General features: G+C 41.9%; 1 protein-coding gene across 9 annotated transcripts in view; it reads left to right on the forward strand.

The window, feature by feature from the left end:
- Window positions 1–26997, forward strand: part of NAV3 (neuron navigator 3) — an 859499-nt gene that overhangs the window by 664485 nt on the left and 168017 nt on the right. For all 9 annotated transcript variants that reach the window (XM_075066761.1, XM_075066765.1, XM_032798953.2 and 6 more), the window contains 2 exons: window positions 7810–8842; window positions 19500–19615. In XM_075066761.1, coding sequence (XP_074922862.1) covers window positions 7810–8842; window positions 19500–19615 — 1149 coding nt within the window. The remainder of the gene's footprint in view (window positions 1–7809; window positions 8843–19499; window positions 19616–26997) is intronic.

A 26997-nucleotide genomic window follows, 5' to 3' on the forward strand; every position in this document is an offset into this window, starting at 1 on the left:
ACATCATGCTGAAAAAAAGACTTTTGGAATTTGATTATTGCCCCTAAATTATTTGTGTGGTGTGGGGTTTAAACTGAAATATTTTCACTTTAGTGAAACGGAGTCATATGACTATTACCCCACTTAATACTTAAAAAAAATGCCTAATAAAGGTAAATGCTGAACTTCTGGCTATGAATGTTTGTAACATAAGATATTGTTACCTATTTTGGGGGCAGGCATATGTAGCTCTCCTGTGGAGGTTTTCCTAAGAAGCAGTAAGCATGTGGGATGGGCAAACTGGTTTGAAAGTGATGGGTTATGATCACATATTTTCATTGTCAACAACCTATTGGCTAGTCTAAGCTGCTGTCTAACCTTTCACAAAACTCCAGTTGAATTGAATGGGGTCAGTCATATGCACGACATTTGCTAAATTTAAGGTTTGTTGTGTGTTTTTTTTATCTCCCTTCTCATATATTGACTCTTACAGAACACTCCAATTTTAGTCAGTAAACACACCTTGTAAAACCCTTGTCACATCAGACTCCCTTGTTAACTTTCCCTTTTTTTATGTGTAGTCACTCACCCTTTAAAATATTTCTAAGGGTACTTGATACTAACCCTCTCTCTCTTCAAAATACATAAATGTATTGTGAGATTGCATCTTTGGAACCATCATTGCACCACTCACAACAACATTTCCGCTCTGCTTTTATTCTGTACAATTCTGACAAATTGGCCATGCACTTAGGGGCAAATCCAGTCCCTCACCTCCATGAAGGCAATAGAACAGGTGTGATTGTAGCACATAAAGAAGGTCCAGGACTGTACAGAAGTATGCACTTCTATGTGGTGTGAAGTTCTTTTAGGTGGCAATATACTGCCCTACAGTAGACACACGTTAAAGGTGAACAGAACTATTTCAGCCAGGGGATGAAGTAGCCTTCACAGAGTGGCTCCCCAGCCATTTTGTGGGCTTGTGGGGAAAATGTCTATACCTGTACATTTCACAAGCCACTAACTAAGCTACAACTGAGGCTTTGGTCCTGAAACGTTACATGAGAGATTCTATTATATTAGTGTTATTAGGCCTGTATGTTTGTCCTGGTCTCATTTTGTGTCCATTATTTTGTTACATGCCTTAGGGCAAATCTGACATTGGCTATTGTCAGAAAGTCTGCATATAGGAGAGGTAGTGCAGGATGGCAGTTCACTACGCCAATCCAAGTCTCTCAAAGCAAAAAAAAACCACTGTAAGATTATGCTTAGGAGTCAGAGCATTCTTCTTGGTGTATGCTCCTGATCCAGTAATATATGCTTATATACATATATCCCTGTCCCTTTACACAACCATATAATAATTGTTCTCCTAGCAGGAAAAATCTGAGCAGGTAAGTGGAGGAAGAAAGTTGTGTGAGTGGCTGTTTCTGATTAGCCTATATGTAGGCAACAACTGAACTGTCATTTGTACTGAATTGTATATGCAAACTTCCATATGAGTTGGTGATTTACAAGTTTAAGATGTAAACATAAAAATAAAATGTAAAAATTAAATACACAAATATATCACTCAGTATCAGGAAACAAATCCTTTTATTCTACTTCATTATCCATAAAGATGGACTACTGGTATACAACTATACAGCATCTGTTTAAGATGGAGATCATTGGCCTGACAGAGTACAACGTAAATTACATAAGGACTTTTACATTTGTCTGTGGTGTCACTAGTATCTGGATTTTGGACTTTAACTAATACAATATTTGTGTTACAAGGAAACAGAATTTCTTATTTCATGTATCTCTGATGCCTATTGCCATGATATATGTACAGGCTTGGAAGGATTTGATTTTTTTCGATAAATGTCGGTAAATGTTGATTTCACCATACATACACAAACTGACAAAAGCATGTTTCTGTTGATGATGAGAACAGAAATTCACAAAAGGTTTCAGTTTTTATTTTGTTTAAAATTTCCCAGGAATTTATTAGTGTTTATTATTTAAAAAAAAAAGCAGGTGAAAATCAGTACAATAAATTAATTTCACAGTTTTCTGGGTAAATATTGCGGTTAACATTGGGGGACTAAAGCACCAAAAAAAAAAAAAAAGGGGAAAACCCAACAAATAGCGAGAAGAAAGAAAAGTGAAAGCAGTTTAATGGTTTATTTCATGGGCTTCACATTAACAATGTGTGCACATATGCATGCACATGAACGTGTACGTATATCTTCCATTACATTGTTTATTTTAACAGAGAGCCTCATATTAACTCTTTATTAACATAAATACATCTACCTAATGTGATGTATTAGATTTTCTTCACATAATTGGTATTTTCATATACTTGAGTGGTCCAGAATTGTGATAGAAATCAGTAAAAACAGACAAACAACCCCCCTCCCACAAATAATAGCTTATGTAAAACCTGGGAATTTTTCAATAAAAATCTGTGAAAACTGAAAATGAAGGGCCTTATGGACAGGCAAAGAAAGACAATTGCTGCTTGAGAACTTCTTAGAATTTGATTTTAAGGATATTTACTTAGTATATTCATATGTGTTATGTTGACAATTTTTGTTTTAAAGCTTTAACTTTTTGAATCTCAACATACATCGTCATTAAATAATTATTGCTTGTCCCCCCATAATTACACCTATCTGTGAACATTTGAATGGATAAAAATTGAAAAAAAAGCTTAAAAATAAATATACTCCATCAAAATTATTTTTAAAAAATTGAATTCTGCCAAGCCTACATATATGCAGTCTGAATCAACTTGCTGGAAATATTGATTTATGTTGTTGTTGAAGAAAAGTTAGTGTGCCTATGCTATAATAATCGAAACCTCTTTCCACTCTTATAAGCTGGTGACTTACAGATTTAAGATGTAAAACTAAAATGTAAAAATGAAATACACAGATATATTTTGTTCGGATTTACTCTGTATCAAAATTACCACAAGGTGAGGACAGATGTCATATAATAAATAGCTGAGTCGAACTGAATGTGCACAGCACACTAACAGATCTGCAGGTTCAAGGAATGCATTTAGGTTGGGAGACAAGGTCATTCTGTATCAGGAAACAAATCTTTTTATTCCACTTTATTAATTGTACAATGAACTATCGAAAGAGAGTGAGAATGACCCTATTGTCCTGTGGGTAGGGCACTCCCTTGGGAAGTTAGAGTCAGAACCCAGCCTCTGTTCCTGTCCATATTTAATTATTTTATAGAGTGGAACAGCTTCAACAGAGAAGACTGAGAGCCCCCCCAGTCCGGAAAATTCTATTGCCTGGGTGTCAGTGCACACACCCAGCCTGGGAAGCACCCAAGTTCAACTCCCTCTTCTTCGTGAGTCAGAGTAGAGCCTTGAAACTAGGTCTCCCACTTCTGAGATGAATGCACTGGGCTATGGGGTATAAGGCCACTGACTCCCCATCCTATATCCCTATCGATAATACGCTTGGGCACAGAAACAACTCTCTTTAAGGAACATTAAGGGTGTGATTTAAATTAAAGATTAAGAGCCAAATTAAAGCTCTCAGTCCATCTGTAACTTATCTGGCGCTGATTACAATTTGTGATATATGTGTTATGAAGCAGTGATTCCAAGGCACCTGTGGGTACTTGCTGTGTATACAGCACAATAAATTATTGAGGAAATGCCAAAAAGTAATTTTTTCTTTGTTTACTACTGTCTTTTCATTACACAAGCTTAATATTGCTCCATAGGAGATATGGTAAGGGGGAGTTGGTTTTGTGTGTTTTTTTTTAAATCAGTACTTTTTGTAAGTAAATGAACACAAGTTAAAACTGGTAGCCTACAGAGATACCTGAATATCAGAGTTAACACACCAGAATGTAGTGGACTTATATATTGTTATATATAGTCTGCATATATTTTTAACACTTTTAATGATGAAGTACATGAAAACTGGAAATAAAGGCCCCAAGCCTCATGTATAATCAATGAGTGCTCAGTGCATGTCCAGATGTGAATGCAAAGGAGTCTTTGCTCCCCTCCCATCCTGGGCCATCAGCCACCAGACCGATCCCTGGAATAAATTAAAGAAGCCTGAATCTTGCTATAATCTATGCCAGCAATCCACAGCCCCTAGGCTCTGCCCCAGCAGTTGGGGCTCACCAGAAAATCTTAGAGGCCCAACCACAACCTTTGCACTGGTGGCTGGGAAGGAGGTGGCTCAGTAGACTGCTTCATGCCACTAAAAGGCAAGGATCTGTCTCAAAGCATTCCCAGTTATGGGATGAGCTACCAGACGAGATTAGAATGAGAAAAAGTCTGACCTATTTTAAAGACCACTGTAAGACCCATCTATTTGCTGAAGTTTTCTCACAGTAACTAAATCCTACAGAGCTTCCTATAACCTGGGAAGGATAAAAAGCAGAATCATCTGTGAAGTCCATTGTGGGCATAGGCATGCAGAGCTAATTCATCTGGGCAGGGCCTGCATGTTATGGTGGCGAGTGCTAGAAACACTAAGATAGACAGAGCATCTGTTTAAGATGGAGATAGTTGACCTGATAGATGGCATCACTAGGATCTGGATTCTTGACCTTAACTAATACTGTATTTATGTTAGGAAGAAACAGATTTTGTGGATCTATGGTGCCTATTGTTATGATACACGTGCAGTCTGGGTCAATACTGGTATATTTTGGTTTTGTTAAAGAAAAGTTAGGGCCCCTCTCCCAGGATACTTACAAGCCTCTACTCCTTCTTATGAGCAGGGCCAGCTCCAGGCTCCAGCACGCCAAGCGCGTGCTTGGGGCGGCATGCTGCGAGGGGCACTCTGCTGGTTGCTAGGAGGGCGGCAGTTGGCTCCGATGGAGCACGCCTGTGGGAGGTCCACCGGAGCCGCGGGACCGGCGAGCGGCAGAGTGCTCCCCGCAGAGTGCCGCCATGCTTGGGGCAGCGAAATAGCTAGAGCCGGCCCTGCTTATGAGCGGGTAACCTGCTTTCATTTATAGAACTTATAGTGCAAGAAATGGAATTGTAAATAGCCCTGGCTTAGCATTCAAAGGAGAAATGCTACTAGTGCCCTTTCTCACTAACTATAATATTTAGATTATTGGTCCTTGGGCTCACGTTTCCAATAAAGCTTTAAGTGCAGTTTTGGTAAGACATGAATAGTATTTCAAGTGGACGTTTTGTAGTCATGCCTCAGATGTATCTGCCACTCTGAAATTGACACTGAATAATATGGACACACCTAAGCATCCTTTCAGTAGCCTTCCTGGTGTTCTGTGATTCATACAAAACACAGTAACTTGAATCATCATCTGAGCTAATACAATTATTCACAATAATTTAGAGAACATAATTGGAGTTTTAATGGATTTAATCACCGTTAACACGTCATTTCTCTGATGCCACAGAGTAATGTTAACCAGCAAATAGCACTCAACTACTCAGGCCCCCACATTTAGCAATGTGGGCTTAATTTAAAAGAGCTCATTCCCAATGTATGTGTTTTTCATACTTCAATCTGTTTTGCTTAAGAAGACAGGCTGTTTGTTGGAAAATATGGTTAGAGTTTAAAATATGTTCAACTCTATTGATTATTACACAGAGGGCTTGATTCTCATTTATACTAAGGCCTTTTTGCCCTGCCCTGGCAGTGTAAATGGTTTTTAGGACTAATCTATAAAGGGGTTTAGTGGTCTACCTCACACTTTAGGACCTAAGTCCAAAATTGAGATTCTCAAAATCCCAGTTCAGCTGCCGCTTAACCCAGCATTTGCCTACCTTCCCTAGACACATGAGGGTGAGTCTACATGAACAGTAAATTTGAGGCATTCATGAATCTATCCGAAATCAACCTGCCTTGGACTAACTGTCTGTATGGACTCTGCTGATGCATATTAACAGTTCATTAATGTATTCTGATTTAGTCCCATTTCAGTGAGCACTAGACAGGCTAGCGGGGAAAAGATATGCACACCCCAACTTGCTGAGAACTAAATGCTCGTGTAGAGAAACACTTGGTTTCTGCCGATGGGTATGTGCCTGGCTGCTGGAGTCTTGATATCCAGTGCCTACGTCATACCTAACCCTCAGCAAGATTAACAAACTAGGCATCCCCTGCTTTGCCTGTGGGATCCAGTCTGGTAGGACTCAGGTCACATTAGAGTATGTCAACTAGATTTGGACCCAGGCTGAAGCTGCCTTCTACCTAATAGCCTGGTGGTGAGAGCACTCCCCCAGGACGTCGGAGACCCACTGGCCTAGGGGGTAATCTGGAGTGGGTCTCCCTATCTCTCCTTTTGAAGCTGTTTCACTGTGTATAAATAAATAATCCCTTGGGCCAGAAAGAGAGTGAGAATGACCCTATTGTCCAGTGGGTAGGGCACTCCCTTGGGATGTTAGAGTCAGAACCCAGCCTCTGCTCCTGTCCATATTTAATTATTTTATAGAGTGGAACGGCTTCAAAAGGGAAGACTGAGAGCCCCCCAGTCCGAAAAATTCTGTTGCCTGGGTGTTAGTGCACACACCCAGCCTGGGAAACACCCAAGTTCAACTCCCTCTTCTTCATGAGTCAGAGTAGAGCCTTGAAACTAGGTCTCCCACTTCTGAGATGAATGCACTGGGCTGTGGGGTATAAGGCCACTGACTCCCCATCCTTGTTTTTGGCAAAAAAGGGTTGACCTGACTTAGGTGCCTAACTCCAGGAGAGGGTTCATGGCTCTGAATCCTGGGTGGAGGGAGGTGCTTCCCTCCAGCCTGGAAGTAGGCTCCTAAATCCCTTTGAGGGGTGGAGTTTGAGCCACACTTCTCTCCTTGGCATTTCCTATTGGGTAGTGTAGGCAGTTTTCTGCTCAACTTGTTAGCTTTTGTGAATCTTATTCTTAGGCACTAATTCATGTATAGGAGGGAGTCTGGGTGTCTATCATAGGGCTGCGGATTCCACTATGCAGCAGGGTGCCTGAAATTAGGTATTACAACACTGAACTTAAATCTCCTTTGTGGATCTAGTCATTAACACAAATAAGAATCAGACCCTAAATAACTGTCAGTGTTGTGCTGTTGCAGAGCTAGCAACTGCTTCTACTGCTATCAAGCACTGTCAACAGTGAAGAATTCTGATATATTTTCTCCTGTCCTGGAAAATACACTGTAATCAAACCTCTGTGATCAGTTCTAGCAAAGAAATATGGTGACCAAAAGGTAGAATTAAATTAGACATTTCAGGGCAGTGGCCCAGAGAAGTGTTGATATATGTGTTAGACTTTTTTTGCTTGTAGGAACAGAAACAGTATTTCCCAGACCACTGTCTCTAGTACAAGTTTCTCAATGTAAGTGTCATATTACCTGAAAACCAGAAAAGAAAATCTTAACTTTTGTTATCTTTCAAAATCCATCTCTTTCCCCCTCAGTGTCTCAATTCTGTGATTTGAGGTGTTCGGTAATTTACTGCCATCTGGGACATCTTCTGATTAGAAGGCTTTCTTGATCTAATATTAAGATACGATTATAATCTTCTAATTATTAAGAGCTTTAGTTTCAGAAGTGAGAGTTACATTGTGCTTCCATGTTCTCCTCAGCTCTGAGAGATGGATACTCTAAAACAACATGACAGAGAAGCAAAAACATTCTTGTTTTGCAAGCCATATACATAATTGTAGCCTTCCGTGTATAAACTAAGTTTAGTATAAACTGCATTTTCCGTCCGTTTTTGAAAGCTCAGTTGTATCTGTGTTTTTAAAGGTATAACTAATTACAATATTATTTTAGAGCCGGGGGAAGAAAAATAATTCTATCATCACAAAATATATGATTCTCGCTCTTTTTTTTTTTTTTAACAGATTCACCAAAAGGCCCTCACCCATCTGCAGGCATGAATGGAAATGTGCAGCATCCCATCAGCACTGGGCAGCAGCCGGTCTCTGCCATACCCTCCCCAAGTGCCAGCAAGCCTTGGCGCAGCAAATCCATGAATGTCAAACACAGTGCCACCTCTACCATGCTGTCCGTGAAGCAGCCTAGTCCCGCCACCTCCCCTACTCCATCTTCAGACAGGCTCAAACCACCCCTTTCTGAAGGAGCGAAACCCCCTTCATCTGGACAGAAATCCATGCTGGAAAAGTTCAAGCTGGTTAATGCTAGGACTGCTTTAAGACCCCCCTTGTCATCAAGTTCAGGACCCAATGACAGTGGAAGAGAGGATGACACCTTTTCGGAGTGTGGTGAAATGGACGGCTTTAGCAGTGGACTAAATAGTGGTGGCTCCACCAGTAGCAGTCCTAAAGTGTCACCTAAGCTAACCCCGCCAAAAGCTGGAAGCAAAAATCTCAGCAATAAAAAGTCTTTGCTACAGCCAAAGGACAAAGAGGAAAAGAACAGGGACAAAAATAAAGTTTGCACTGAGAAAACAGTAAAGGAAGAGAAGGACCAGGTCACTGAAACATCTACAAAGAAGAGCTCAAAAATTGCAAGCTTGATCCCAAAGGGGAGCAAGACTACAGCAGCCAAGAAGGAAAGTTTAATACCCTCCTCTAGTGGGATACCAAAACCTGGATCAAAGGTACCAACAGCAAAGCAGAGTGCTTCACCTGTGTGTGCAGGAAGTAAAGAGTCTGAAAAATTCAGGACTACAAAGGGCAACCAGTCTCAATCGACAACGAAATCACAAGCTAATGAGAAAGCCTCCACTTCCTGTAATCTTGCTTCTTCTGAAGGAAAAGAATCTAGCCCAGCTCTGATCCCTGGTTCTGCAGCTCTTTCTGTTTCAATGGCTGCAAGCAGTGGACAAGTCACAGGAAATGGCATCGTCCAACTTCCTCAACAACAGCAATATAGTCACCCAAACACTGCCACAGTAGCTCCTTTCATTTATAGGTAAGGTCACTAAAGCAAATTTGTGTTATTATTTATAAGATGTGTAAAATTCATAGAGAATCAAATGGCTAGTGGATTTTATCTGTTTGTTCGCAAGTTGTACACAAACCTGATTTTCCTAAAATTTGTGCTCTATTCAAAATCACTCTATGAATAGTTGCTGTGGACATTTTTTGGTTTGTAGCTCATACGTGAGCAGTTTGTTGTGAATATTTGCCATTTGAAATTCAAGCTGTTTTGTTTGGATATGCAGGTCACATGATATGTTTCTGGTAGATGAGCATAACTCTTAAAACCAGATTTCCAGTGTTGAATACTTTTGCTTAGATTTCATCTGCTATTTTCTGCCAATATTCTGCAATATTTGCTTAGAATTCGCTGTTTCCTAGATATTGCTAAAGTAAACTTTATTGGAATCATCACAGAAAGTGACACAAAAGAGGCATTAGCGAGGGACATAATTTTAGAACGCTTGCAAATATTCACCAAGGATGAACTGGATGAGCATGGGGGTTGATTGCAGCATCCTGATTCTATTCTACTGACCCCAACATAACAGTATTGCAGAAGGGCACCTTTAAGTTACCCACCTAGTATAATCATTTACGTTAGGTAGGATCCGGTGTAGCGGATTGAAAAACAAGAGGTAAACCATGGCAGCTAGAGATTTTCATTTTACACAATAAGGAAGCTATAATAAGGGAAGCTACTATTATGGCTGGTTTCAGTAATAATGATTGCAGTTTAATAAGGTTTCAAATGTCAGCTGTTGGAGGATTTTTAGATTCAGTTGTGGGTAAATTAATCATTCAAAAAGGAAAATTTGATAAACTGAGAAATATATTATTAAGTAGAATAGGCTGGCAGTTTTTGTTAGCAAGTGGAACTTGTAGATAAAAATTGGCTAAAGATTAAAGAGGTGCTGGAGTAGACGCAGAGGGAGCATATATCATTATGCAAAACTAAACACAGTTTCAGACCCATTGTGGGTGAGTGATAAATTATTTAAGTTGATTGTGATTAAAAACAGAGCCTCAAAAATTATAAGGGGGAAAGAGCCATTGAGCACAGGTTTTATTTATTTTAATATTCAATAGTTAGCCTCTTCAATTCAATATATAGCCGAGGATGTGTAAGAGAAATATTTAATAAATTGATGTGATTCTGAATAATTGAGTAAAGATCACATATTATGGTAATTCATGGTCTGGAACAACTTCAATGATATATGCAATTTACTATATTGAATATAAGATGGAAATATATATACAAATATAGAGATATATGTGGACCCCATTCTGCCCTCAAATGCATATGAAACTAACATTTACCACATGGTGATGCCATTTCATTGCATGTTGTAACAATATGGAAATATGTTATCTTTTTACGATGCTGCATCAAAATGCAAAATACATTAGGACTATTAAAGGGGAGATTCAAGCGTGCATTTGCCAACAGAGTTTAGCTTTATGACTAATTCCCAGGACACCTCAACCAACAAAGGCCACTGTATCTGAAGTTAAATCTTGCTTGAAAACAATTCTAAAGGCTAAAGTCTAATCTCACACTAATTTTAAGAGGAATAACTCCACTGACTTGGCTGGGGTTACTTCAGATGTACATCTGTGGATTTGAGAGCAGAATCTGTCCCACAGATCCTGTACTGAAAGCAAATACACGCTTCTTCTTGCGGGTCTCAAGGTCTTTGAAATAGTAGACAATGATTTTATAGCAGAGTGTAAATATAATCAGAGACAGAATATCCATATTTACAAAGTCAGCAGAATTATTGCTGGGGGCATATGGTAAATAGTACTGTATGTGAAGCCATCTTGATGTATTTGCATTTTCTCACTAGTAAACACAACTGTTTTCTTAGTTGGCCACCACAATGTATGCACATAATTCTCAAGTATGCCTGTTAGCTGCTAAAATAACTCCAAAGAATAATGGGCTGATAAACAAAAATCACTATCCAAAAGAACTGTTTTTACACAGTGCTGTTAGCTGGAAAAAATGCCCAACTCCTGCATATATACACTGCTGTCCTTGTAAAGTGCTAGGCACAGTGTAATTCAGCAGAAACCCAGCAAAATTCTATACATAATCCTGCAAACCCCTGTAAAATTGTACCAGCTACAACACAAGGGTCCAACCTGTACTGGCTCCCAGCAATGTACCATATGTAAAAAGCAAGTTGTTACTTTATCTGGGTTACTTGCTGGTATCCTCTGAATATCAAATACTATACAATTACAGAGCCTTTCTTTGGCCACAATGACACTAATGTGGATTTAGGGATAGTAGAGTAGTAGCAGGGACTGTTGCAAAGGAGGTTGTTTGTGAGAGGAGCATGTATTTTTCTTTCAACAAGGAGTATGATGGCATAATAGCCATTATGTGTTGTAGGTAATGAGTCATAGTTGTTGTTAGTGTGTTATATATAAAAGAGAATGTTCCATTAGGTATCAGAGGGGTAGCCGTGTTAGTCTGTATCCACAAAAACAACAAGGAGTCCGGTGGCGCTTTAAAGACTAACACATTTATTTGGGCGTAAGCTTTCGTGAGTAAAAAAACCCCCACTTCTTCAGATGTTCCATTAGGATGCACTGAAAGGATTTATTATGAGTGGCAGCCCTGAACCCTTAGTGCACAATTGCTATCTGATGTCATATTTATCCCCCTTAAACACCAGGGCATGTAGATTCATCAGGGATCACCACTTCTCTTCAAAGAAAAGAGACCATAGAGGTGAATATGAGGGAGTCTAAACAAGTTTGATCTTCATTCCTCCAGCCTCCTCAAAACATAACAACTTAGACTCAAACACAGTTATGAATGTGCAACTAGCAATCCTTTACACATCGCCTCTGATCATGGTCCTCAGAGTCCAATTGATCTAAGGGTACAGCTGCACTGCAAGTGGGAGCACGCTTCCTAGCATAGATAGACAGATTCGCTAGGTCTGCTCAAATTAGCATGCTAAAAATAGCAGTGTAGACAGGGGTAGCATGAGCAATGGCTTGGGTCAGATACCAGAATACAAACCAGACTGGGATCACCTAGGTACGTACTCAGGCAGCTAGCCTGAGCCACTCTCTGTGCTACCTTCAGGTGTAGTTTACTTGTCAAAAGGCTTGATGAGAGGGATGTAGCAGGAAAAGTAATAGAAGGGTCTAAGTAGGTGTACAGTTAGTTAAAATAGTCCTCGTGGTACTTTAGCCTACAGCTTCTTACACACTGAGGGGACTACAAAACTGGTGTAAATTACACCATCACTGAAATTCAGTGAATTCGGCCATGGGATTTTACTTGCCTTCACTGTGCTGTTAAGAGGTCAGATAGAGACGGGAGCAAAGTAGCACAATGGAGATACAGTCGCAGGGGAGAGGGAAGAAAGAGACAAGACTGAAAAGGGAAGGCTTTTAATCTTGCCCCACAATGTCAAGGATTTTACAACATCATTGCTTACACTTTATATGGGTCATGAGAGGGATAGGTTGGAGTTTTTTGCCTGTCCCTCTCTCTGTCCTTCTCTTTCTCAGTTTCCACTTGTACATACATATATAAATACACATACACACACCTCCACAGACACCCCAATGGAACCATCTGTCCACATGGTGCTAGTTTTGGGGCAGATTCTATTAGGCTTTGTTTTAGATGTTGCACCTTAACTGTCTCTTACAACTATCTTAAACGAAGAGCTTGTTCACACATCTGTTTGAACGACGTTTTAACTCAACTCATTACAAAGTTTCATCTGGCTCATAACAATATTCTTGAAGTTAGACTAGTTGCTAAATGAAGGACTGTCTGGAAAACATTTACACCTCAGCACACTGTCTGGAGTAAGATTTTCAGTATTGATTTAATTAATGAAACAGTTGCTACTTTACTAAAAACTGCTCCCTACTTCTCTTCTGGTTTAGTGGTTCAGACCGTTTTGTTAGCAGACCACTGGTAAGGGTTTGCAGTTATATGGGATTTGTACTGCTAAGATAGGTGGAGTATGGGAAGTGGGTGCTAAGGTAGAGTTGAACATCCATAGGCACTGAGAAATTATTAATTAATGGCACTGGACTGTTAAGGAGATTTGTATCCTAGCTGTAGTATTTTGGGAAGAGTTGAGCTACTGCCTTTAGCTACAGTGGAGGTTCTTTACAACTCAATATTTACCAATCAGCAGTGCTTGCCAGTACCACAGTGTCTCCTGTTTTAGAGATAAGAAACTACTGTGGTCACCAACTGTGATAGTGAATGTTGAGTTTTCAGTTGCACCCATTGTCCTAGTAATATTACATTGGTTATAAAAAAGCTTACGATAGATTGTGGCGCTAAACACACAGCAAGTCATTTTTTTGTTTTTAATTGGCAACTCACAGAAACACACAGAAGTGATTTATCTGATTCTGCCATTTACATCACTGTTGTGAGATGAAGATGGCAAATTACCAAAGTCTTGCAATCATAGCTAGCGTTGTGACACTGCCCACTACATGCGTTATTTTCAACAAAAACACACGAAGGTATTTGAAATGGCTCCCTCTGTGCACATCTTTACTTCACGAGGAAAGGCCAATGCTTACAAAGGAACATGGCAGGTAAAGAGAGAATAAGAGTAAAGAGTGTGGGGGAAGATTACAGTAAACATTTTGGCTAATTTCTCAGATAAAGCTATAGCCCAATACTTCAGTTGCCTGCTGTTTATTACCTAATGATTATTCTTTTATATATATATTTGTATAGTTGTAATGCTGACCTAGCCCTTAGATCAAATAATCAATAAAACCCAGCCAAGGCAGTTGCACCTCTCGGAGTTGTCAACAGAAAAATGAAAAAAAATCATCATATGGAATCTTTCGGAATGTCAAGAATAAAATTTCAGATGTCATCTGTGATTTATCAAAGGGTGGATATTCCATTAAAAACAGGAAGTTACTGACTGTGTTAAAGATATTCATTATTGTGTGCAGAGGTCCAAATTCTGCTCTTCGTTTAATCAAAATTTAGTGGGGTTTCACAGATGTAGTTGAGGGCAGAATTTGAAGACTAATTGGAGGTAAAAGTTGTTTCCTATTGTTATGATTAAAGCAGAAAGGAGATTATCCTGTTTTCATGACAGTTGTTTAATTAGAACTAATTAACCTTCATTGCAAATTTTCAGCGCTGGAAGATAAGTCGGTGGTGGGGCTTTGACTCACCTGCAATTCCATTTGCTTTCTTTGATCTCAACACAGGGGTGCAAGAATTATATATAAAGAGGGATGGAGGAGTAATATTTAAGGTTAATTAAGGTTTTAATTTAAGGTTAATGAGCAAGTCATTTAATTGTCTGTGTGCTGGCCTGCCGATATTGGGCCAAATTAATCCCTGATGTAATTCTAGAGAAGTCAGTGGAGTTACACCAGGTATTAGTACGGTTCCATTGATTTTACCTCTCTCAGTGTACTGGAAAAGACTTATCATTCACAATGCAGATTTCCCCAGTCTTCACTGCTGAAGATATTTGTTAGCAACAAGTGGAACTAAAATGCTCCAACTAAGCAAAGGAATATCTGAATGTTTGATCAGAACCCATAGGCAGGGCCAGACTGAAGCAGTCCTGAGCTCTAGGGACACCCACATATGTGGCCCCCACATCCATACCTTGGCCCGCCCTTTATTTGAGCAATAGTGCAGGGTCCACCACTACAGTAACTGAGGAGCCTGCTACCATGCTTGTTTGGACAGGCTGGGGTCTCCCTCTTCCTCTGTGGCCGGGCAGGAAGGGGTCCATCCAAAAAGAAGGATTCAGCTTCTCCCACCCAGGCAGAGGATTCTATATATGGGTCGGCGTGCCCACTGCCATCACTCAGCAGAGTGCGTCCTCAGAAGGGTCCAAATACTGAGCCTCTACTGAGAAGTGACAAAGAGTCCTGTGGCACCTTATAGACTAACAGAAGTATTGGACCATAAGCTTTTGTGGGTATTCTGTTAGTCTATAACAGGGGTCGGCAACCCTTTCAGAAGTGTGTGCCGAGTCTTCATTTATTCACTCTAATTGAAGGTTTCGTGTGCCGGTAATACATTTTAATGTTTTTTAGAAGGTCTCTCTCTACGGGTCTATAGATAATAGAACAAACTAGTGTTGTATTGTAAAATAAACAAGGTTTTCAAAATGTTTAAGAAGCTTCATTTAAAATTAAATTAAATTGTTGATCTTTCGCCACCAGCCCACTCAGCCTACTGCTGGTCTGGAGTTCTGTTCACCTAGGCCGGCAGTGGGCTGAGTGGGGCCTGTGGCTGGGACCCCAGCGGTCCTGGCCCTGCCCACATATAGTGGGTACCTAACTTCTCCCTGGTTCTGGCCCATTCTCTTCCTCTCTCTGCACTAAGCTGAGGGTGGGAGTGCACTGAGCACAGGGCTGTGGGTGAAGGGTCTGGCCAGGAGCTAGCATGAAGGAGGGGGCTCAGGGTTGGGGCAGGAGGTTTGGGTCTGGGGGCACTTACCTGGGCAACTCCCATTTGGTGTGAGGGGTGCTGGGGGAATGTGAGTGGGGGTGCAGGGCTCCCGTTTGGTGCTCAGGGTGGGGTGGGATGTGCAGGGTGCATGGGATGTGGGGGGGCTGGGGATGTGGAGGTGCAAGAGTCAGGGCAGAGGGCTGGGGGCATGTGAGGGGGGTGGTGGTGTCAGGGTAGGGGGGCTGGGTATGTGTGGGGGTGCCAGTCAGGGCTGGGGTCATGGGGGGGGTGAAGGAGTCAACAGAGGGCTGGGTGGTACAGGGCTCAGGGCAGGGGCCTGGGGGGGTGGGGTGCAGGGCTCAGGGCAGAGGGCTGGTGTGTGTGGGGGGGGGCAGGGCTCAGGGCAGAGGGCTGGGTGACTGCCCCCCCAGAACCCCAACCCCCCCCACTCTGCTCCTTGTCCTGACTACCCCCTCCTGGGACCCCACCCCTATCTAAGCCTCCCTGCCCCTTGTCCCCTGACTGCCCCCCCTAGGACCCTACCCCCTACCTGTCCCTGACTGCCCCAACCCTTATCCACACCCCCCCCGCACCCAGCCAGACCCCCTGGACTCCCATGCCTATCTAACCGCTCCCTGCCCTGACAGGACCCCCAGAAATCTGGACCCATACAACCCCCCTTGCTCCCTGCCTGCCCCAACCCCTCTCCACACCCCTACCTCCTGACAGCCCGCCCAGAACTCCCAACTCATCCAACCCCCCCCAGCTCCTTGTCTCCTGACCACCCCCTCCAGAGAGCCCCCCACGCAACTGCTCCCCCAGGACCCTCCTTGCTCCCTGTCCCCTGTCTTCCCTGACTCCTATCCACCCCCCAAACAGATCCCGGGACTCCCATGCCCCATTCACCCCCCCTGCTCCCTGACTGCCCCCTCCAGAGACCTCTACCTCTAACCACCCCCCCGGGATCCCACCCACCCTACTCCCTGTCCCTTGACCGCTCCCCCCCCAGCTCCCTTACCATGAGGCTCCCTGCTCATCTGGACCCCTGCCACGAAGTCAAACGCTCTCCATGGAGCCAAACGCTGCCCCACGGGAGTTCGCAGCCCCAGCCCCCAGAGCGCTGCACGCACTGCGACAGGGCTCTGGGGGAAGGCGGGGGAGGGGCTGGCGGCTTGCTGCGCTTGGCCAGCCCTCCGGCCCAGGACCGCAGACCCTGCGGCTTGCCGCATCTGCAGGATTTTTAATTACATGAGGAGTCCCAGCAGGCAGCCGCATGCCATTAAAAATTGGCTCGCGTGCCATCTGTTGCCGACCCCTGGTCTATAAGGTGCCACTGGTCTCTTTGTCACTTTTTACAGATCCAGACTAACACAGCTACCTCTCTGATACTCTACTTGTCAGTAAAGGCCCCCAGAGTTCCAGAGGCTTGGTGTGCTCTAGTGGTGGTGGGAGCCAAACATTCCACTTCCCCCCTCCCCGGCTCAAGTGGCTGCTCTTCCTCACTCTTCTGAAGCAGATACCTTCTTGGCCTCCCATTTCCAGAATAAATAGGTGGCTTCATGTACTCCACTGCAAGCTGAACTTAAATTCTGCTGCAAGATCCTTGCATTCTTCCATGGAAATTCTATAGCCGCTTTAGATAGTCAAAACAACTGAAGTTTTATGTAATTAAATATGAAAATGCCATATACAGCCAGTACGATTTCTGTGTTGTTTATTTTGGTAGCAAACCCAAATTATTTTACATTGCCCCCACACTTTCAGTTTTGAATCAGATAAATGGGGCAGATACTTTACACCTTCCAGAGCTATTGTTTTTGGCTTTCTGCAAACTAGAGTGACCAGATGTCCCGATTTTATTGGGACAGTCCCGATTTTTGGGTCTTTTTCTTATATAGGCTCCTATTATTCCCCCCCCCCCTTTCATATTTGCTGTCTAGTCACCCTACTGCAAACAAGAAGACATCACTGTATTGTTTATGCTTGGTTCATGTTTTGAAGTTATTCTTTGCAACAATGAAGACTAGAAATATAATTACATTTTTAAATGATAGCTTAGATTATTATGTCATCATGTGGCTCCAGGAGGCAAGTCCTTGGCATGTGCCTAGTTTTCTATGCCACAATCAACTTTGCCAGTGAGGTCTGTAAATTTGGTGTAGAAATCTTGCAAGTGTTTTTTCTCACAGTATTTCACTACTTCCACTCCTGGTCCCAGCTGGAATCAAGTTTTTGAAGTGCAAAGAAAATAGAGGAGGATGAGGTTCTGTAAATGAAATGTGTCATATTGCTAAAAGGTTTGAGTTGAGCTTGGGCAAGAGGATGCTTAGGGTGGTTCTCATTTTATCTACACAGAATTGCCCATCAGGGCAAGAGCCTTTTCACCTCTTCATATGTTACCATATAGTCTTTACTGGTGAGTGAGATTCCTCATTGTCACTCTGCTACTTGGGACCCAATTCTGAAAGACCTCAAGTATAAAACTACCAGGGATGTCAGTGGGAATGCCATGCTTGCAGCCCATGGAATCCTTGCAGTATTAATTAATTAATGAGTGTGACACAGGAAATAACAACACCCAAGAATCAAAAACAGTTCATATGACGGTAGTTAGATATTTGCCTCTTCACAGTTCCCCAAAACTACAAAAATTGACTACAAAGACCATGCATGTTGCAAGCTATCATTTGTGTTTATATTTCTCTTTAATACAGTTTTAAGTACCATGAAGAGGTAAGAATTCTATTCAAACAAATGTGTTTGGTTATTTGTATCTTGAGATCTGCTCCCTCATTCACTTAAATGAGTTGCTGAATAAATTCATTAAATATGCAACTTTGAAGTAAATGTAGGACAATAATTACCGGGTTGCTATTTCATAAAAGAAATTGCTTTTAAAATTAATCCTCAAATTCATCCAGTATTTTTATCACCTACTCTTATGAAAGGCATGTGTGCTGGGACTGCCCCAAAAAATAGCTTGTGCGTCCCACAGTATGTTGTGGAAATGGGAATTTTAGGAGTTTTGCTATAATTTTAAGCTTTCACAATTGGAAAATATATATAAAAAAGGTTTTAGCAGGCCCTTATCAAAAATCAGAGGCAATTAGTGTTTTGCCATGTAATTTATGATTGTCAGCACAGACAGTAAGGATGGCAGAACTGAACTCTTAATTAAGATTTTTAGAGGGAGTTTTGTGTCTTGTTGCATCCTGTTCACACCATTCCGTTTTTGTGTTCTTTTTCCACTAATGTACAAACACAGTGATGACCATTACCAGTCATCATATACCAGCAGTTTCCCCATCCTGCTTTCTGAGACATTGCAGATTTTCCCTAAGAGGAGGCAACTATTGTAGGAACCCTTGGAAAATATTGACTGCGTAATAGTTTACCCCTGTATAATGGCAAATAAAGGTATCCAATACTGCACTCCACAGTGTAACAATGTACTTTATTACATTTTAATAGTTACATATATTTAGTTCACATATGTTCTCAAGAATATGGGTCATTTGTTAGCAGGCTAATAGAAACATATAATTATTTCTGTATCTCAGCATTTCCCAAGAGCTGGGTGGTCACATGACTAACAGTAACATCATGAGGAGGAGCCAAACTGCACATAACTTTGAACATTTGGGGATAGATTTTGATTTTGGATAGCCCTAAGCAAGGGATTGTGTATAAACTGTACTGCTCCAGGGATGCCCCAGGGGATAGACACATGCCTCTTGAGTAACAATTCATTCATTTCTTCCCCCTTTGCTCCCAGGGGATAATTTACTGCTGGCCTTTAACAGCAGTAAATTACTATGCTTCATACCGCTCGCATATACATAGATGCTGGCTTAGCTATTCTGGTCACTGAGTTGGGGGTTAGACTGTTCCCTGCCTGAATATTGCCTACCTGTGTCAGGGAAAGATTAAGCAAACAAGGGCCCCTGCTAATCCCTGTGTTCCTAACCCAAGGCTAGGTTGTTTATATAGGGATGTAAAGACCTTATTCCCTTGGCGAAGTGTGTAGTTTAAGACAGAATGTAGCACTATGTAATTAGGATAGAATGTAGCATTTGTGATATTTTCACTATATGCCTTTGGTGAGATGAATACTGTGCAAAAAGATTCCGGTTGTGCCCTGAATTAACATTTCCCACTGCTGTGTGTATAACAGACATCTGTTATAATGAGTCTTCTTGGTTGATTTCAGAACACACTCAGAAAATGACAGTACCTCTTTACCACCTGCTGACTCCTGCACCAGTCCTACTAAAATGGATTTATCATACAGTAAGACTGCCAAACAGTGCCTAGAGGAGATATCTGGTGAGTGGCATGTGGGAAAAACTTCAGTATAGAAATGTTCTATGTCTTTGTTTACATAGCTCTCCTACTAACAGCTTAGCAATAATTTAAAATAATACCTTTGACCTCTATTCATTATATTAAATATGCAGAGAAAGTGGGTCACACGCTGTTAGCACTTCAACTGCAAATTCTTTTATCTAAGCTGTCTCGCTTAGAATATCCTCTTCATCATTTTGCAGAAACTGGAGTGTTCATAAATTAGAATTCCAAGACATTATTATTGTCAGTATCATACTGAATGTTCTGTGAGGAACCTTGAGAAGCCTATCTCATAATGTGTGACACTGGGAGAATAAGATCAAATCAAAATGTCAGAAGCTGAAGTGTTAATAACATAACATTTTTATTTCTGTACGTGAACCTAGATTTCAAAAAGGGAGTAAATGAACAAATCCTTACAGTCGTGCTAGCCTGTGGCCCACTCAGCAAGGTTCTATCTTGGGGTTCCCTATAAATTTGGGTTCAAATCCTTACCAGATTACAATTGTACAAATGAGTTTCTATATTTTTTTGAGACTACAGGTCAGATCATCAGTTGTTGTACATTGGCATAGTCCTTTGGTGTCAATGGAGCTATGACAATTTACATCAGCTGAGGATCTGACCATAAATCTAGCTGTCAGTGGGCACAAAACAAAGTATGTCACAACTGAGTTTCGCGTCAAGATTGAATTGCATAGAAGAGTTGTGTACATTCAAAGGGCCTGCTTGTCTGAACTGTGGATTCCATTTTTTACTCTGTACCATTACTTTCAAGCTTACTTTCTCAGCATAAAGGGTGAAACTGTGGCCCATTGAAGTCAACTGGAGTTTTGCCATTTTCCCCCAAATTTTCAAAATTCAAACATATTAAAAACATATCTGGTTTTTCTCACTCAAGATATAATTTGTTTAAAGGAAGTCATTTGACACACACAAATCTAAAATGCTATCGTGCTTAGATTAGATTGCCCTAGTTTTGTCATACAGTTTTGGCATCTAGCCTGATTCATATTAAAATGGAGGTTTTATCTTGTTTCACTAAGGTAACTGGCTCTGTCTGAGTTTTTCCTCAAGTGTCTCCAAACTGACATCCCTTACCTGCCAAATTCTTGATCAACTTTTTGACAAGTAGCCCAATCTGAAACCTAATTAAGTGTTCCCTTTAGGTTCCAGTTAGATATATATTGTCATGGAAACTTCTTGCAGAGGGAAAATACATTCTAAATTAGTTAAACTTTATTTTTCCTAAAGGCAGATACATGGCTCATTGATCTTACTGTAGGCATAACAATTAAACACTTGAACATCTAAATAGGTGTAAATATTACAAAAGATGTTTCAAGAAATTATCTGAAGGGATGGTAAAAAAATCACTTTTGTGCCTGCTGTAACGATCCTCTAGGATAGCAGGTATCTGGTCCTTTTTCTGTTCTGTGTAGAAGTGGAAAATGCAACAAAAAAGAGAAAGTGGCATATGGGGCACTAAAGAGACATCAGAGATGTTTCTGATCTCATTATTCAGACTCTGTCATTAGCTGCAGACTGTCATAATGGGCAGCATGGCGGCACCACTGTGAGAGTTCAGCCATTGGCTCATTGTAAATTGGGCACATGGAGGAAACCAAATGTGTGTCACTCATAATTGGCAGTTAGAAATATGAGGAATGGCTGGATCAAACAATCACCCTATGCAGCAGTTGTATTAATAGCTATATATATGTGCTGAAGAATATCATTTGGAATCTATTCATGTGCTGGTTATTCAGGAAACTGCTCTAAGATGAGCTAGGCCGGGGTAAGAGAGATTTCAAGCTCCCAGGTATATTCCAGCCGCTCAGTAGGATCACCATCCAGCAAGAGGTGTCATTTGTACCAAGGACACATGCAAGGGTGATTTTTTGAGATATGGACTCTTAAGTAGATAGAACTGGAGAGCAATTATGAGTTGTTTTGTCTTTCTGTAACCTTTCTCTATTATATTCTATTTAAGTTCTTATACTGTGCCTATTATCATGTTACCTGAGCCCCAGGGTTGCTTTGGTTTTTGAACGACTTGATACCCAAGCCCACTAGCCAGAAGTAAAATTAGTCAAAAAGGGTCTAATTCTGCAAAGCGCTGAGCGTCCCCTGCAAAATCATTTATACAAAGGGACTTGAGGTCATTCAGCCACCCACAGGACTGGGCTCAGAAAGTTCGGTCCCATTTGCGTATTAGTTTCATTTGTCATTCTGGTCTTTATTATTGTTTTTAAAGTGCCAAGTGTTTATTGGGTGTTTTACAATGCAAATAGAAAGACAAGATTCCCCAGTTCAAAGTTCTGGCAAGTAAGGGCCTGAGCCTGCGTGCAGTGCATAAAGTTAAGCATATGAATAGGTCTCTGCAAGATCAGGGCCTAATTTTAGGTATGGGGTAACAAAAAATGAGGAGGGGAAAGAGAGCAAGAAATAGGGTTACTAGATGTAAGGGGACTGTTATCCCCTTACTAACATTCAGTGGGGGTGGTTGGTTGCTAGCTCCCAGCACTAAAAGGAGAGGGATCGATGGCAAATCAGGCCTCTGAGACTGACAGTCCCCAGGAACAATGGGGAGAGACCAGTGCTCCAGGTCAGCCTGATTGACAGGGCGGGCAGGCTAATCAAAGAGACACACGGCCAGGATGGGTCTTGTCCTCCTCGTGAGCTGAAATTGCCTGGGTCAGATGGAGTGGGGCCGAGCTGAGAGAGCAGGGGCCTAAACTAAGCTGCTAGGAGGAGAGCTGCAGCCAAAAAGCCAGAGCACAGCCTAGAGAGAGAGACCTGCCTTGGGAGGGGAGCTGCAGCAACTAGAGCCAGAGGGGCCAGACAAGCAGGCCAGGAAGCTGGTGAGAGCTGAGAGAGAGTCACAGAAGCAGCCTGCAGAGCAGACCTGCCCTGGGAGCAGAGCTGTAGCAACTGGAGCCAGAGAGGCCAGAGAAGCTGCCCAGGGAGCTGAAGGCAGAGCGGCAGCAGCAGTCATGCTGAGGCAGTGTGGAGCTGGGGCTGGAGCAGTCTGGAGCTGGGTGTGGTGAGCAGCTCGGGAGAGTGAGGGGGACCCTGGGCAGTGGGCCCAGCACAGGGAGACGCCTCAGCCAAGAGGCCCTGCAGGCCAGACTTGGAGGGGGATCATAACCCTGACAGAGCGGGGGTGACACTAGGGAGAAAGGTCCCTGCCACCCAGAGCCTGAGAGTGTGTGGCCACCGCCAAAGCAGGTGTCCAATGCGCAGTGTCCCTGCAGCACAACCAGGGCCTGAGAAGGAGGCCTGGGACCTACAAGGAACAGACTGTGAACTTCCCTGACATTCCAGAGAGACTGTTTGTAATGTTCTCTGCCACAGAGCAGGGTGCTGTGTTTTCCTTTAACCTTTTCCATTTTTCCTTATTCTTTTTTTAAATTAATTGTTAATTAACTTGTATTTGCTTTAAATTGTATGATGTGATCAGTGGGTCAGGGAGGTGCGCAGTGCAAAGAAAGTACCCCGGAGTGGGGACACCCAAGCCCCTGTCCTAGGTGACCACAGCAGGGTTGGGGGTTGAGCTCCCCAGGAATCCTGGGCCCAGCCTTGTTGGGGTTACGAGGACTCTTCCAGACAGCAGAGTGGAAGGGGAGCCCTCAAGGGCAGGGAGCCCTCTGGGTAAAGGAGGTGGGAGCAAATACTCAGATCCTTTCGCCAGCCCACTTCACCGGGGTAGTGCAGAGGCCAGGAAAGTTCCCCACAATAGTGGGACCATTCCCCCGCTGACATAGAGTAACAAAATAAATTCTAATCCCAGTTTTGCTGCTCAGTCACTGTATGACCAAGAGCAAGTTGGTTAAACTTCCTTCACCAGTTTCATCATCTGTAAAACAGGGATATTTGCCATCCTATGTTGCAGGGGTGATATGGGCGTTAATAGGATAATTATTTAATAGCACTTTGAAAAAATGTACATCTCTATAATTGCTATATATTATTTTAATAATCTAATTATGTTACTAGGCGTTTACACAGCGTTTACATGTTTAAAGAGTTTAGCATACCGGTTAAGGCTGATTCCCCATTCTGACTCTTGGAGTGCAGAAGGTGGGGGCCCACAAGGACTCTAAAAATTAATACTGGCCATTCCAGGCTTGTATTAAACTCCCAAGGTTACAGCTTTTCTCTGATCTTGGATTGGTAGATGCTGCCACCACCCAGATGCAAAACCCCTTTGAGAATCCAGGAAGACAAACTTGGGAATTCCTTCTGGTAGGGTACACTCAAGCCCTTTCACCCTCCATCTGGGGAAGAGCTGAGAAGAAAAACAAAGGAAATCAGATGTTGCCACCAGCTAATTAAAAAACGTGCACAAACCTCTTAGGACACAAAAATCCAACCCTATTCTTAAAAAAGGTAAATTTTATTAATAAAAAAAAAAAGAAGAAAATGCATCTGGGACTTAAGCTTTTGCTAGATATGTGGGGGAAAAAAACAATTATAAGGAGTAAGCATCAAGAATAGCTCTCCTGAGATCTAGCTTAAAGGCTACAAGCAAAACAAAAACTCCTGGGGTTAGCACAGAGGACTCCACAAGCCATAAACAAATAAAAGGGATAAACTTAATCATGTCTTCCTAGACATTTCCTAATCTACTTACATATCTGGAGTTTTAGATGAGTAGTTTCTAGGTATAATACTAATATTTTTTCATATCTGGCCCAAGCTTTTCACAGCATAACTGCTCCCTGCCTGCCTCTCCCCAAGAACAACAACAGAGAGACAAAAGGGGAGTGTTGTTTCAATTTTAAAAAGTTATAGCCTTCCCATTGGCTCTTTTGGCCAAGTGCCCACTCACTTCCTTTTACCTATGCATAACAGTAAGACTTTTAACCCTTTACAGGTAAAGCAAGTAGAGAACAGCTACTAAGAGCAATTTTATAGCTACTAGCTGGCTGGGTGTCCATAGAAGGGAGCTTCCCCTACCCCGTTCATTTATCACAATCCATAAATAATTATACATGAATTTGCAAATGTTAGCTTATTATAAATGTACCATTAATGTGGAGGCACTATACAAAAGGTAGGATGGAGGCAAGGAATCATTTTAAGAATTAGAATTATATCCCAATATTAGCAGTCACATTTACTGCACTTTTTTCCCCTTTCTAAAAGAAACACTTAAAAAGAATGTTGTAAACCATGTACACATGTACTAAGAATTAACTAAATTTAGCATGTTGTTTTAATTCTGTGGATTTTGAGGTTCTATTATATAATTCATTAACAAAGGGCATAACTGTGCATTCAAATATGAATAAAAATTGTGTGTGCTTATCTGAGAACAGAATTTTCCATAGATTATTATGTGTTAAAATCATTTTTAAAATTCCTTTCTATGTAATGCATTATACAAAATAAGGTTTATTATTACTATAACCATGAGGTTGGGAAAATTCCTTATGTTTGTCCTCTCTAAAAATGACACTTCCATCTTTGGGGGGGGGGAGTACATTATCAGTGGCTCTCAAACTTTTGTACTGGTAACCCCTTCCACGTAGCAAGTCTCTGTGTGACCCCCCCCCCTTATAAATTAAAAACATTTTTATATATTTAACACCATAATAAATGCTGCAGGCAAAGTGGGGTTTCGGGTAGAGGTTGACAGCTCATCACCCCGCATGTAATAACCTCATGATTTCCTGAGAGGTCCTGACCCCCAGTTTGAGAACCCTTGCATTAGATTGTCATGTAACTGAGGAATATAATGTAACATCTGCTACCTCAAAACCTCCTAATGTGATTTCTGTTATATAGCCTGTACTTGTTCATGATTTTAATTATATTTCTTTGTTTATATATATATCAGCTTTAGAAGACTATATTTCAGTAAATAAACCTGGGATTCTTCCATATTGCAGTCTTAGGTATTGTCACATTATGGGGGTACGTGGTAGATCAGAAGGTAGGTTAAAATCATCATTACAAAGGGAGAGTTATCATAATTCAGTGTTCTTTGTCTGTACATTCATCTCATCTAATGTATTTTAGGGAGTGGTGAGGTGCACTTGAGACAGGGGTCTCATGGAAAAATAGTATGTGATCATGCAATAAATGTCTGTAGTATATTACATATGCACAAAAAGGGACAAATTAAGATTGCACAGGAAACCTTAATTGTAACATTTAAACATTAAGTGCTTGACTTTGCTACCTTAATACCATAAATAAGCTGTTTTATCTGGCGCTTCACCAACCAGAAAGTTCTATAAACTGGCAACTCTGATCTTCATTGAAAGTCCAGTTTATAGTCTGGTTGGCGCAGGCAGGCAGGGGGTTGGGATACGGGAGGGGGCTCAGGGTGCTGGATCGGGGGGGCACTAATCTCAGAAGCCTCCCTGCAAGCAGTGACCAGTCCCAGCTGCTCCTAGGCAGAGGCGCTGCCTCCACCCATAGGCTCCGCCCCCATAACCTCCATTGGCTGTGGTTCCCGGCTAATGGGAGCTGCAGAGCCAGCGATCTGGGCGGGGCAGTGCACAGAGCTGCCTGCTGCGCTTTGGCCTAGGAGCAGCCAGGACAGGTCATTGCTTGTGGGGAGCTGCCCAAGGTGAGGGGCCCCCAGAGCTGGCACCCTGAGCCCCCTTCTGCACCCCAACCGCGCACCTGCTCCAAACTCAAAGTCCCTCCCTCTTAGTTAACCAGCATTCTTCGCTTACCAGCACCCTCCCATTCCCCCCGCATGCCGTATAAAACAACTTTTACTGTAACATTTTAAATGTAGATTTTGGTTTTTATTTGTTCTATCTATCTATCTATCTAAAATAGGTGTATATAAAGTACACACTTTTCTGCTGCCAGGTAGGTCTTGTTGCTGACTGCAGCATACCATACACAGTGGCTGGCTGGAGGACTAGATGCATTTCTCAGATTTCACACCCTTGTGGATGATATGTGTGGGCAAGCCCATTAACTCTCTTGAGTCGTATGGAGGAGTCCTTCCCTACTGCTTACACTGAGGAACAAGACACTACCTTCTTTTCCCCACTGCACACCAGTGCTGCATTAATTTGAAAATAAAGCAATTGAAAATAATCCGTTGGCCACTAGCATCATGCAAACAGAAGAGTGTTCATTGCTAACATTCTTTCTCTCTTTCTTTTTGGAAGGCCAGGGGAAGTGGAGTAGGGCTGGATTTCCTTTAGTTCATTTCATTTTGAACAACCTTTCCAGCTGAGTATCTTATCTTCTTTCTTGTACACTTTGTGTCTAGAGGGGTCCAGCAGTGATTTAGTTTTCAAAGTGATCATCACTTGACACCATTAGATCTTTCTTTCTTTCTTTCTTTCTTTCTTTCTTGTCCCCCAGGAAGAATGCACCCCTCCATT

Source organism: Chelonoidis abingdonii, chromosome 1 (genome assembly GCF_003597395.2).
Source record: "Chelonoidis abingdonii isolate Lonesome George chromosome 1, CheloAbing_2.0, whole genome shotgun sequence".
Lineage (NCBI taxonomy): Eukaryota > Metazoa > Chordata > Testudines > Testudinidae > Chelonoidis > Chelonoidis abingdonii.